At 37.7% G+C, this 14,543-nt stretch overlaps 1 protein-coding gene across 1 annotated transcript; it reads left to right on the top strand.

The window, feature by feature from the left end:
* The first annotated feature begins 959 nt into the window (after positions 1–959).
* LOC105216085 (uncharacterized) lies at positions 960–13,563 on the top strand. Its single transcript, XM_054234439.1, has 7 exons — positions 960–1,407; positions 10,179–10,300; positions 10,380–11,138; positions 11,261–11,473; positions 11,591–12,001; positions 12,066–12,228; positions 13,009–13,563. The coding sequence occupies exons 1-7, from the start codon at positions 1,113–1,115 to the stop codon at positions 13,482–13,484; spliced, it is 2,439 nt and encodes an 812-aa protein (XP_054090414.1). The 5' UTR covers positions 960–1,112; the 3' UTR covers positions 13,485–13,563.
* The last annotated feature ends 980 nt before the right edge of the window (positions 13,564–14,543 follow it).

Genomic DNA, 14,543 nt, shown 5'->3' with positions numbered 1-14,543 from the left:
AACTGTACATATATATGTAAGTGAGTGTTTTTGCCAGGCATTTATACGTATGGACTTACATATGTATGTACAGCAACAACAAGCAACACATCACCACCACAATGCTTTTGCATTTTTCCTTTTACACTCTCATTCTCAGCCGGCGCAACACAATCCCTGCCAATTTGCCTTCCACCAACACGAAAATCCAAACAGTTGGCAGCTCTATGCTACGAGCAACCAACAGACGACCGTTATGTATCCATTGGCTGCGCAGTGGCACTTGCTGCGCAACACAAGACCAAAAACGAAACACGACGAACGAAGAATGGATGCATGTACGAGTGTGCCTGTATATATGAATGTCAGCAGTAGGAGCGAGCAGCGCCTGTGCAAAAGGCTGTCACTAACACCAACACACAAAGCCCCCAATACTCACACTCAGCCAGACACGTTTGTACGTACATTTGTATGTATGTGTGTGTGTTAGCTTGTTTAACAGCAATGCTGGCTGGTTAGCCGTCAGGCGGCGGGCGTGCGTGCGGTAGGTGGCATGTTAAGTAAGCTTCGTATGAAAGCGAAAAAGTATACGAGGCACAAGTGCGCGCACATAACTACAAGCAAATATATGAGGAGACAGAATGCGAGGAGAGAATGGCAGGATGGCGTGTGGTATTGAGCGCTGGGCTGAGGTAGGTCGGTTGGGTTGTACGTCGAATGTGGCGGGAATTTGTCTGCTTTTTATTGTTGCGCACACACAGACACATGCAAATATACATATATATTTATGTAGATATGTATGCTTTGTTGTTGAATTTTAGTTGATGTATACACAGACACTACCACACACACACACACACACACAAGCTTTTATACATATATTTTCGTATACATATATGTATGGCGTGCCGCTGTAGTGGTGGCTGTGTGGCAGCAATCGATAAGTCGCACTGAAGTTGCCAGTAGTATTTTGGCTTTCGCACGGTGCATGCTGTATTTTAGTGATAGAAGAATAGTGCTTAGACTGATTTTTTTTGCGCTTGCAAAAAGCAAAACACGGCTAGTAGTGTATTGATTTTTCGCATAACGGTTCATTGCTGTGCAGTGTCTTTAAGATAATTTGCTGTGTTGTAATGGACACACCAGAGATTGTTGTTAAAACTGAAGTAGATTTCGATTTCATTACGAATTACACCGGCGATGGCGATACGCAGAACTCGCAAAATTCACATACGGATGCGTACAACACAAAAGCGTCGTGCTACAACAGCGGCGGCGGCGTGCAACATATTGGCGCACAATTGGAGGCAATGCGTAACAGCGAGCAAGGTGTTGCGGGCGCGTCGGAGTTTGGTGAGAATGATGATGTTAATTTAATGAAGCTGTTGAAGCAATTCGATCTGGAAATACTATATACAACGCTGAAATGTAAGTGGTGCTAAAGAGTATTTTTAGAACATTTTTTTAAATTATTATCTCTGTTCTCAAATACAGTTGAACTTCCCTAACTCGAATCGCCATAATCTACATAAAAACGAGTTAGAGAGGCTTCGAGTTATGGAAGGTAATTTGTTTGAAATTTGACTCTATTGCCAATTCATAAGTTCGAGTTATGGAGACCTTCGAGTTATAGCAGTTGAAGTTATGAAAATAATAATAATACTTACTTATGTTGCAAGGAAAACATATAGTATGTATATCATGCAAAATTGTCTAATATGCAGTATTTATATGTACCTATCCATATCCATTTAATTTGCTATATGTTTAGAGTCTTTTGCATAAACAAGCATACAGTGCATGGTTGCATTAGTATATGTATATATACATATATATTCATCAAAAATGTCAAACTGAGCACTCCATGGCACTCCATGGAGTACTTATATAATACCCAAGAGAAATATATACAAATACATACATATGTATGTTCGTATATGAAAAAAATATTTACAGTAATATATATCTATGTACGATATGTACGTGTGTGTGATCCAACACATAAAATGCATATACAAACATAGTTAGCTGCTTACATACATTATATGCTTGAAAAAAAATATTTACAATTTTCTACGCCAACACATAAGCATTTAAAAAAATCTCATACATACATATATGTAGCTGCATACATACATTATATGCTTGAAAAAAAAAAAAATATATTTACAATTTTCTACGCCAACACATAAGCATTTAAAAAAATCTCATACATACATATATTCTTCTATGTCCATTCGCCTATACCCAGCGTTAACTTCATCTACTCACGCGCCTAAACACCACCGCCTTTTCGCCATAAAAGCGAGTAGGAAAAAAATAGAAAAATCAAAAATCCCAACAATAACTAAAAAACGCATATAAAACCCATAACAACACAACATGCTTATACAGACACATATGCATACAAACATACTTACCTGGAAGAGAAAAAAAACGCACACACACCTTCCTATTTAAGCAAACTGCTAAATACTATGCGCTTATGTATGTGTGTTTGTATGCAGACTTTTTATACAAGTCTAAATATGCGCACAAACATATAGACAACAATTCATATACTCGTAGATATGTATGCATGTATGTGCGTAGAGTTGCTTACTTGTTTGCAAAAGCACGAAAAAAATTCACTCATGCCAATATTTGTTATTTTTGCCTTTGCTCTTATCATGCCTTTGCATTTTATTTTGCCTTTGGCATGCGATAGCCAACCGCCACCCCACCTTAAGCAATACATACAGACATACAGCCATCACTACATGCAAGTCCATGCTCATGTCTGCCAGCATAGCACCATTGTGTGTGTGTGTGAGATGGCGAGTTGCTTGGTGCGAGTGTATTTGTACCGCTGTTATTGTTTGCGCCGGCGTTGTGTGCTGCGTCGCTCACTTACTTACTGGCTGCTGGTGTGTGGTGGTGGTGCGGTGAGTGTGTTGGGGAGTGTTCTCCTTGGCCGCTTAACAATCACGCGATTTCGCATAATTCCTGCTATACGATTGCCGTTACAAGATGTGTGCGATGTGCATATGTGTGTGTGTGTGTGGCTGGAAGCACTCAGTGCCACATAGCGTTAACTGTTATACTCTCAGCCAGAGAGTCAGAGAGGGATGTGGCGCAATGCGCGCCACCAAAAGCCGGTTTTGTTTTGTTCTGCTCGTTTCGTGGTTTGTTGTGTTCCAGCGCATGCAACAGGGCATTGAAATGGGTTCGGAATATGAACATTGAAACATAACGGTATGCATGTTAGGCAGTCTACGGTTACGCAGGGTATAATGAATGGATACTTTATTGGTATGTACCACAATTTACCAAGCAACTCTAAATATATTTGTCATAAAAAATTTACAATGTTTTTATGTAAAATATTTCTAAATATTAATGGAATAATCCATTTCAATAATTTGTTGTTAGTTGTTGTTTGTTACTTTCGAAATAGCAAAATGTTGTACTTTACTATCGGACCCGACAGACGTTTTCTTGCATGATAGGTAAGCTATTAGGATATTAAACTAGTTATGAAATGAAACATACATACATAATTAAATAATTGGAATTCATATAATATATAATGGGATTGACAGTCATCGACTGATGCCTGAAGCGAACGGTTGTGTTTGGTGCTATTAGTGAGTTTCTTTTGCTCTTTCACTCCCTCTCTCTGAATTATATTTAAAGTGTCATATTTTTATTTAAAACACGTGTTATAGAGTGCTAATATATAATCACTGTTTACTACAAGAAATATGCCCCAAGGGGGGCACTCTCTTGGTGATAACAGGTTTGCCCTGTTATCATCAAGTCCCAAACCAAAAAGAAAAAAACCCCAATCATTTCCCGGGAATCTTCTATTATTAGTTAAAAACCAACAAATAGCCAGAAAATTCATAATTACAAAAACATTACATGGCATTTGCGATGTAGATATAAAACTCCACAATAACCTTAACTATACAAAAGGAACAATTTACGCACCATGCCTTAACGAAATTGCAGAAGATGAAATCATAGAACATTTAAAAGAACAGGGTGTGGTTTCAATTTTTAAATTCCCCAAGTATATTAACCAAAAGTCGTTCCTAGTGGTGTTGTTCTACTCACTTTCGATAAATATCACCTACCGGAAAAGATCGAAGTGTCTTGGTACACAACTAAGGTAAGGCCATATTACCCAAATCCCATGAGGTGTAAAAGCTGTCAAGTTTTGGGCCACACAACCAAAAGATGCACTAAAGCCCCTGTTTGTGACACGTGTGCTCTCCCCCCTCACCAACCTATCGCTTGCTCTCGAACCTCTTGCGTTAATTGCTCAGGTAATCACCCCTCTTCTGACAAAACATGTCCCAAATTCTTACAAATGAAACAAATAATAACAATAAAAACAGACAAAAAATGTTCCATGCGTGAAGCAATAAAAATACATAAATCCTACTCATCTCCTCCTCTCTTTGAAAACTCCACTATATTTGCCAACATAACTAAAAATAATTCTAACAACTCTCAAGAAAACAACAAAAACACCCAAATAACCTCTACAGAACTCATTCACTCATTTACAAATAATGAAGGTATCACTAAAAATAATGAAAAAGAAACAAAAGAAACCAACGAAAACAATTACACCACAGCAAATGCTACAACAAACACAGCAGCAGCATCAGTCGATGACTCTCAAACACAAGCAATGATCTCCTCGTTGCTCTCTCACCTTACATCTCCAGCACTAACATCTTCTGCAATTTTCACTCCACTACCTACAGTATTCCCCCCTCCGTCAACAAATAATGAAATGATAGAGTAAATTATGCGAATTTTGCAATGGAACATAAACGGTCTACTTAATAACTACCCTGATTCAAATATTCTTATTAATGAATTTGGACCAGAAATTATATCACTTCAAGAAACTCATATACCTATTCATAAAAAGATTTACCCTCCTAATAAATACTTTAGTTATTTTCACAATAGCTCTCAACATACATGCGCTAAACAAGTTATCGCAATATTTATTAAAAAATCAGTAAATCATAAGCAAATTCCTGTCAACAGCAACATCTCTTGCTTAGTCATAGAAATCGAAATCGGATTTAAATTCACTATTATTAACTGTTACACTCCACCTCATCAGAATTTTTCTTATATAGAACTTTCTAATATTTTAAATTCGTTCACTACACCAATTATTATTTTGGGAGATTTTAACGCATGGAGTCCACTTTGGGGATCCTTGACTGTGAATAAAAGGGGTGAAATCATTGAAGATATAATTCTTTCACATGACCTTATTGTTTTGAATGATGGGCTCCCAACACACTTCTCTACACATGGCACCTTTACCCATCCAGTCATTATCCTAGCCTCATCCCTTTTAGCACTAAAACTTTCTTCACATACAATAGATGATCTTCACAGTAGCGATCACTTTCCAATAGTCACTTCTCTCTCCATTCCTAAATCTTACAATATCAAACCAAGGTCTAAATTTTTGACTGATAAGGCTGACTGGACAAACTTCTGTAACATTTCAACATATTTATCTAATACTAGGCGCCCTTGTGAAAATGTAAATGCTGAAGCATTTGCCATTAAAACAATTATTCGATCTGCAGCTCATTTTGCCATACCCTCAAATAACACCAAAATGTTCTCAACAAAGCTGCCTTATTGGACAAATATACTTTCAACTCTTAGAAACAAGAAAAAATGTATGTGGAAAAAATTTATACTTAACAGAACTGACCCTAATCTGATTGAATATAAAAAGGCTAACGCGATTTTTAGAAAGGAGTTAAAATTGGCTAAAAGGCAATCATTAGAAGAGTTAACAGCCAACATAAACCCAACTTCGAATCCTAAAAAAATATGGTCAGACATAAAAATGCTAACTGGGTCCTCACAAAAATTTAATATATCCCATATTAACACACAATTTGGACCTGTTTATATGTCTCAAGAAATCGCGGAAAAATTTGCAGAAACGTGGTCATCATACTCTTCTAATCCAAATTTCCCCCCTAACTTTAACTCATTGAAAGCTCAAAGCGAGAATGAAACATATACTAACCCAACACCTTCATCAAAAGCGCTTCAAATTGAAGCTGATATTACGAAATCGAAACTACAATCTCAACGCTAAGAGGAAAAACCCCTGGTTCTGATAAAATATCGTATCCCATCCTAAAAAATATATTATAAAATATAGACTTGTCATACTATATAATAAAATACTAAACTCTGGTGTATACCCTCAACAATGGAAGATTTCCACAATCATTCCCGTTCCTAAACCCAATAAACCAAGTTCCTGCATTGAGAATTGCCGACCAATTTCCCTTTTACCTTGTATATCTAAGACTTTAGAAAAAATCATCTCTACCCGACTAATGTGGTTCGCTAAAGCAAATGGACTCATAAGCCAGCACCAAGTCGGATTTCAAAAAGCGTTGGGAGTTATAGACCCCCTACTACATTTCATACATTTCGTATCCACAAACTTGGCAACCCGTAACCACGCTTCGGTACTTAGCCTAGATTTCGAGAAAGCGTTTGATAGAGTCGGAGCTCACATGGTACTCAGTGAACTTAAGCGCTGGAAAATTGGCATCAAAATGTTTAACGTTGTAAAATCGTTTTTATATAATCGAAAATTTACCGTATGTGTCAATAAATGCACTTCACAAGTTTTTAAATTATACAATGGTATACCTCAAGGTTCACCGCTCTCCGTTACGCTTTTCATAATAGCATTTAATAAAGTCAGCACCATTATAAGTTCCAACCCTCGAACGCATCACTTTATTTATGCTGACGATGTTGTGGTTTTTACAAAAATTAAAGATCTGAATCAAGTTAAACGTATATTTCTAAAGATACTAAATGATATCAATAAATGGTCTGAAATATCCGGCGCGAAGATATCATTAAACAAAAGCTCCACATTTCATATTTGTAGAAAACACATCTGCTCCTTCCCTATTCTATCAATGTCTAATAACCAAATCCCACATACCCAAAGTTTAAAAATACTAGGTATTATATTTGATAAAACTCTTTCTTATAAAGAACATTGTAAATATATCCGCTCAAACTTATTTCTTAGACTAAATATCATTAAATTTTTATCATCGAAACATTGTTTATGTCACACAAACACGCTCATTAATGTCACAAGAGGCTTAATATTATCAAAAATTGACTATGGACTTGCTATTTACGGACACAGTGCCAAAACCAATATCAAACTCTTAAAAGCACCTTATCATGCAGCAGCTAGAAGGAGTATACGTGCTTTCCCAACATCACCGATCAAAGCAATTTTAGCAGAATCCGGATTACCAGATATATCCCAGAGAATCTCATATAACACTATGTTGCTCATCCCAAAGTTGCTTCTGTGTCGAAATGAGTTAATACTTAAAAAATAGCGCTATCCAAAGTTCACGCACGTACCACAAACCTTCAACCATCGTACGCTGTCTCATGACTTCTAAACAAATAGGATTATTTACGTACCCTTCATTGATTCAATCACCATTAACTCCACCATCGCTGACATTATCGTCGTGCCGCATTAACGACATACAACAGCACCAGAAGAATTCCACCAGCAACACCGAATATATACAGCTATATAATGAAAGTATAGGACCATATAGCGATGAGTGGGATTTTATTTTTACAGACGGATCTAAAAGTGATACCTCTACCACGTTTGCTGTGACAAATAAGGTCGGTGCCACAATAGCTGCCTTTGTTTTGCCATCGTACTGCTCAATATTCACAGCTGAAACAGCTGCCATATTAGAAGCTGTACTCTTTGCTTTGACTAGTGGAAATAAAACCATTATCTGCAGTGATAGTAAATCCGCCATAGATGCCATTTTCAACCAATTAAACGATTGCCCTATGGTCACTAAAATTCGAAACCTCATAAACAAATGTAATAACAAAATCAAAATTATGTGGGTTCCTGGACACGTTGGAATCAAAGGAAATGAAATGGCCGACATACGTGCAAAAGCAGCTAGCAAAGAACCACTACATACGTCAGCTTATTTTACCATGACAGATATTAAGCAGTATGTCAAACAACACATCAACGACTGTTTTCAAAACGATTGGATAAGCTACAACCATCATTACAAACTTGCAAATCCATTAGGGAAAACACCACATTATTCAAATAACAACACGTGCAAGAATATAAAAACATTTATACGCATCAGGATTGGACATACACTTGCCACACATGGACACCTTTTGAATGGTACAAACAAACCTAATTGCCCTTTATGTGGCTTTGGAGATTTCACAATAAACCATATCCCCGACAGATGCTCACCTCTACAACAGCTCAGAGTTCTGATTTTTGGCAACATGAAACCCTCGGACTTACTTAATCGTACAGACGACAATAACGTTAACCTTTTTGTAAAATTCTTAAAGTCTAGCAAGTTAAATATTTAAATTTTAAGTAATTGTATATATAACTCTTAACACACTATTAACCATTTGAATTGTAATCGTATTAATTTTATACCTTAGATTTATGATTATTCAAGCCGAAGGCCATAAAAAAAAAAAATTATAATGGGATTGAGAATTTGGTACACGGACACCAAAAAAATTTTCCCAAAATAATTTTATATACCTATAGTAGGTTTCTATACTGTTACAATGGCGCCATCTATTTTTGTCAAATGTAAAACATTAAACACTATTTAAATTTAACCGAATGGTAATTAAAAACCATTTTCGGATCAACCTGAAGACACACTCAAAATTTCATTCAGTAGACCAGCCGTTTATGAGGAGTTCAGTGACATATACACGTCCAGAAGAATATTATTTATAATAGGTATATAGTACACTGCCTATTATTTGCTCTTAGAAAGTGCTTCCCATTTATTACCATTTTTTAGTATCCCTTCTCGCCTCATCTACTTTTCCAAGCTCTGCTTTAATGATTTATAGATCCATTTTGAAGAAAGGTTTTAGGGTTCTTTTGGATTTGATGACCGCCACATCATTTCTCTCAATTCCCTTATGCCTCATAGGATGAGATTGACTGAAGCTTGATTATCATAAAAATGTCAATTCACTCATGGAACTAATACTTCTCTAGCATTGGAAAACTGCTCAGGTGGGTACTTAATCGCATTATCTTAACATTAATACCTTCTACTGCTTTCGGGCCGATGGTATACCACTTCAGTTTGCTCCTTCTCGAACAGAGTCACAGAGTTTACTGTCAAAGGAAATGCACTTGCCCCTATTGCATGAGGCTGTACATATATGAGATATGTATATAAATATCAATATCTGTCCTCCGTACGATTACATTTTATTTCTTTTTCATTTTATTTTTCGTTCTATTAAATAAAATATAAGTGGTCAGTAAAATATATGTTGGATTTTCTAGACATCTGTTGTACTTGTTGTATCTAGAATAGATTATATTAAGATTTGAAAAATGCACTGAGACTGAAGATATATTGTGCCCTCTCCTATGAACTATACTATCTAACCCCATCATGTTAAGAAAGCTTATTAGTGTTCCAGGAATCCTGACTCCTTTTCCTCGCGATCGCTGAACAATCAAGATGGCACCTTAGTTTGCACTGGTCAGTGTAAAGTCCAACTAGTGGTTTCAGTTTGTTTCTTGAGAGCACTATTAATTGTTGAAATCTTTTATAGCTATATCTCCCGAGAAACAGTTTGGAGCGGCGATGTCCCTGCCAATACAGCCAGCAACAGTGCCTACTTGCCCAATAGACCTAGCTAACCTATAATAACCAATAATTAGACAAGTAAAAGTAATACTTCTTGTTCGATTTATAAATAAGGTAGTAGGGTGCTTTAAAGATCTGTTCCAATATGATCCTTTAAATTTGGTGAGAAATATTTAAGACTAAAATAAATGAAGGATGAAATAAAGAGCTATGTTAGTGGGATGGCTCAATTAAATACTCGCGCATGTTAAACGGCTTTATTTCGTAAATAGTCATATTTTGGAAAATTTTCAGTTCATCACTTTCTCTTCCCTGTAATCCCTATGATTGAATTTAATTGAATTGCAATAGAACTGTTTTGTGGGAACTGTTTTAGATTGACATCGATTTAAATTATTGACAACTTTAACTCCACAAATGCGCACATTTTGAGACACCCATATCTTCTATTTTTGGACCTTTTTACAGTGAACAATATCACCTTTCGCAGCTTAAAATATCTCACAGTGGACGATATAAATACTGCCATACGGCACATAGGCTATCGCGCTGAGTTCCGGGAAAAACTCTTTGCATGGTGCCAAGAAAAGGTGAATCAATGTTCTTTAAGGCTTTGTGCGATGAAAAATTTCTTTATTTCTCTTTTGGTTTATCTTCTTCGCACAACAGTGTCCGACTGCAGACAAAAGCGGCACCACACGGGTCACCTCCCCTCGGTACTCGGTTGCATCCATTAATGCGGCAGTCAAAAAACCGCCCACATCCATTGTAGCGCCTGCGATTTCCATACAATCACTACAACAACTGCAAAGTGCGGCAAGCAGCTTACAAACAATCCCAGCTAATATGACGACCAACAATGCCATAGCAACACTCACCGTCATACCGAGCTACACAGCCACACCGACCACGAGCAGCAGTAATGCCACCGCCGTCGCCGCCACTGCAACCACAGCAACAACGGGATCAGCTACCATCATCAAACGCAACAGGGCGCCAGCTGAGGATTTTCTAAGCCTGCTGCCGGGCGTCAGTGGCACCACAGCGCGTATGAGCCATAATATGCCAGCTGTTGTATTGGAACCGACCTTAGATTTGGGCGACGCATTCAGTTTCATGCCACAAAATGCTAAATCACCTAAACGACACGCAATGGCAACGATAACTGCTGCGGCGGAGACGGCGACAACAACAAAGACCGCATTGGCAGCTGCCGCAATGACGACCAGAGCTTCGGCGATAAAAGCCATAAATGCCGAGCAGCAGTTCATGATGGCGAGTGGCAGCGGTGGCACCGGTGGTGGCAATGCAAATGGCGGCAGAGCGGCAAACACAGACACTGCTGTAGGTGTGGGCGGCGGCGGAAGTGGAAGCGCCGGTGATGGCTATTCGCCTAAGGGACCATTGATTATGCAATGCGCTAAAGTGGTAAGTGGGCTTGCGGGGGTGGGTGGATTTCTTTAAATAGCTTGACTGGTATTTAGTGAAGCTTTATGACATTTGCTTACTTTTTCCGACATTCTTCGTTTGAAAATTTTGTCCGTTTACAGGATACCGCCAAAGTGCTGCAGAGCTCGCATATCGGCCAGCGCATCAAGCAGTTCTACAACAAAAACGGCTACCTGGAAAACAGCCAACGCAACGAAATTGTGCGCCTCATTGTCTCGGATGTAATGCGCCAGGGGGAGTCGCTGAGCCCGAAGGATCTGCGTGCGATTTTAAGCGACATCATAACACTATTCCCCAATGAGCAAGCCGCAGCGGTAAGTACACATATGCTCCTTAATAATGTGTGTGTGTGAGTGGGTGCTCTTGAAAATTTCCGCTAACACATGCTGGCAAGCTCACGGTCTCTCTTTTATCTCGCGCCGCGATTGCAGGATTACTACTTTATTTATCGCGGCGGCAAAGGCAACCCGCTGGGTCGTCTCTATCAACGCTACTCCAATGAGAATGTCAAGCGTCGCCGCATGATACGTCTTAGCGATGATGAAGATTGTACTTTTGACATTGATATGACACAGCCGATGAGCACGGGCAGCAGCTTAATGGACGATGATGACACTATGTCCACGTATCCGCAAGACTTGCCCGGCCATGTGCCACGTGTGGACGAGATGACCGCGCTGGCATTGAAGCAGCTACTAACCACAGATCACTTTAGCTGGGAGGAAGTGTGTGATAAATGGATTCAGACATGGGCACTGCGGCAGAAGGAACTACAACAGAGTGGACTGGCTGAGTTGCTGACCAACTGGTCAAAGTTGGCCGATCCACGTGCAGCCGAATTGGTATGTGCGCCCGAACTGTACCGTTGTGTGGTTGAGTACGTTTTGTAAAGTAATTTGTTTGCAGTATAAAATCGATTTTCGTCACGTCTATCCGGATAAGGAAAATCTGCTGGTGTCCAAGTGGGATGACTACATGAAAAAGGTGACGCCGCAGTTTGATAAGAAGCTCCACAATGACGACATCAAAAAGTTGTACAAGTACTGCAAAATGGGCATGGCAAGCAAAGGTAGGTGAAGTAGTAAGAGGAGGTCAGTTCACAGATATACATACATATGTATTTATAATATAATATAGTGTAAATCACATGGCGTGTTTGAGAGCTTTCCTTGAAAGCATTTCTAAGTATTGTAGGGAAGGCTGCCCTGATCGTCAGATATTAAAGGGCTTTCTTTACATTCAATGGGCTTTCTAATGAAATATTATACTATCCAAACGGACCAAATGTTTTTAAATAAATAGTGATTGCAACGAAATTGCGTTACGTAACAAAATTACATCACGTTCAGAGTATAGACAACGTCACGGAATTGTTGTCTTTACCTATTAGAACATTCCTTATTTGTTTGTTGTACTGTTTTGGCTTATTATTGTATTTATGTTAAAAAAATTATTTAATAATTCAATGGAATGGAAAATGGGTATAATTTTTAAAATGTTTATAATAAAAAATAATTAGCTTGAAGTCATTTAAGTCAAACATTTTTTTGATTAGAATAACTCAGTAGCACTGAAAATGGAAAAATCAACTTAGGTAGGTTTTAATCAGAAACCATTAATGACAAGGCTTGCCACCTGTTTAAGGAATGTTATTCGAAAAATTGATAAATTAATTAAACAGTATTATATTACATAAAAATAATTTTCAACTGTTGCGTCACACATCTGTCATCACTAATTTATGACATATCTACAAAATTAGTTACCAATTATACTTTAAACCATTTATTGAACTTAATAACAAATACCTCCAAATTGCCTTTCATTTGAACTCTCACTCACATTTCAGATGAAAAAGACTTTATTTATGCCGTTGGTTTGACAGCGCTGCTGCCATCTACCAGCCGTTTCAAGGATCACTATGGCAAGTTGAGCATACGCGCCAATCTCACTGATAGCATAGATTCGTTTGTGATGCGTCTTAATACGCTCGAGTCGTACGAATCACGTTTGGATCTGTACAATCGCAAATATGGTCCGGTAAACCGCACCACTCACCCCTTTCTGGTCGTAATTATGCCGAACGAATGCACAATTTCGAAAATCTATGTGGCTTTGGAGAATCACTTCTATTGCATGCAATCATTTCTGCAGGCGCTCGATTTGTGCTACAAGATTTACCACACCTGCAATCTGAAGTATCCAACGATGTGTGAGAATGTGTGGACTTTCATACAACGGTACTTTTACGATATGACCGTACCGTGGGAGGCACGAAATGCCAATTTGGTGTCGTTGATGGTGTCGCTGACCATGCAGAACTAAGTGTGAGGAAGGCGAACGATATATCCACATCCACATTCGTAATTATTGTGTAATTCTATGTATCTTTCTAAATATAAATGTTAAAATTGAGTTTTAGTTTGAAAATTGGTTTGAGATTAAGAATGAGATTGGGAATGAGATTGTGATTGGGAATAAGAATAAGAGATATCTAGGGATTCAGATTGAGATTACGATTGATCTCGATACTGATATTGAGAAAGAAATTCAGATCGGAGTTGATATTAAGCTTTGGATTGAGATTGAGAATGGGAATAAGATTAATATTGACATAGAGATTTAGATCGAGGTTGAAATTATGAATAAGATTGTGATTGCGATTGAGATGGAGATTGTGATTGAGTATGATAGAGGGTTTGATTTTGAAATTGAGAATAATAGTAATATTAAAGTTGAAATTTTGATTCAGCTCGAGGTGGAGATTGAGACTGATATTGAGATTGAGATAAATATTGAGTTTGAGATTTTGGTTCAGCTTGAAATTGAGATGAAATAAGATTAATGTTTACATTGGGAAGTATATTAAAAATGAGTCTTAAATTGAAAAAGTTAATTAGTTGAATGATTCAAAATAAAAAATTAGCCAGAGTACTGGTAGGTATTTAAATAATTTTCAAGTAAGCCTAAAGAATCAAAGACCGGAATAATATTTTTCTTGAAATGATTTCTGGATAAATAATTAATACCCTTAAAATATTTGGTTTCTGATAGAAGAATTCTACTATATCTTAAATACATTTTTTTGCACACGATATTTTTATAAGCCACTCCAAAACTTAAAAGTTTCTATTTCACTAAGTGACATCTGCTTTTATTTTGAACACTCGAACAATATTTCCAACTGCAAACTACTCACCTTTCGGACAACATCGTCGATATAAAAATGTAAGCAAACACGCACACGCATGCACTTATAAATTCACATATTGCATTTCAATAGCAAACACTTGACTGAAAAGCGCAGCTAAATGAAAGAGCAAAGCAACCAAAGACAATGGCAATATAAGGGAGAGTAATGTGTCAAGAATACTTGCTGCCTGC

Source organism: Zeugodacus cucurbitae, chromosome 6 (genome assembly GCF_028554725.1).
Source record: "Zeugodacus cucurbitae isolate PBARC_wt_2022May chromosome 6, idZeuCucr1.2, whole genome shotgun sequence".
Taxonomy (NCBI): domain Eukaryota; kingdom Metazoa; phylum Arthropoda; class Insecta; order Diptera; family Tephritidae; genus Zeugodacus; species Zeugodacus cucurbitae.
Note: the sequence above shows the minus strand (reverse complement) of the source record. Positions and strands in the feature narration are given on the sequence as shown.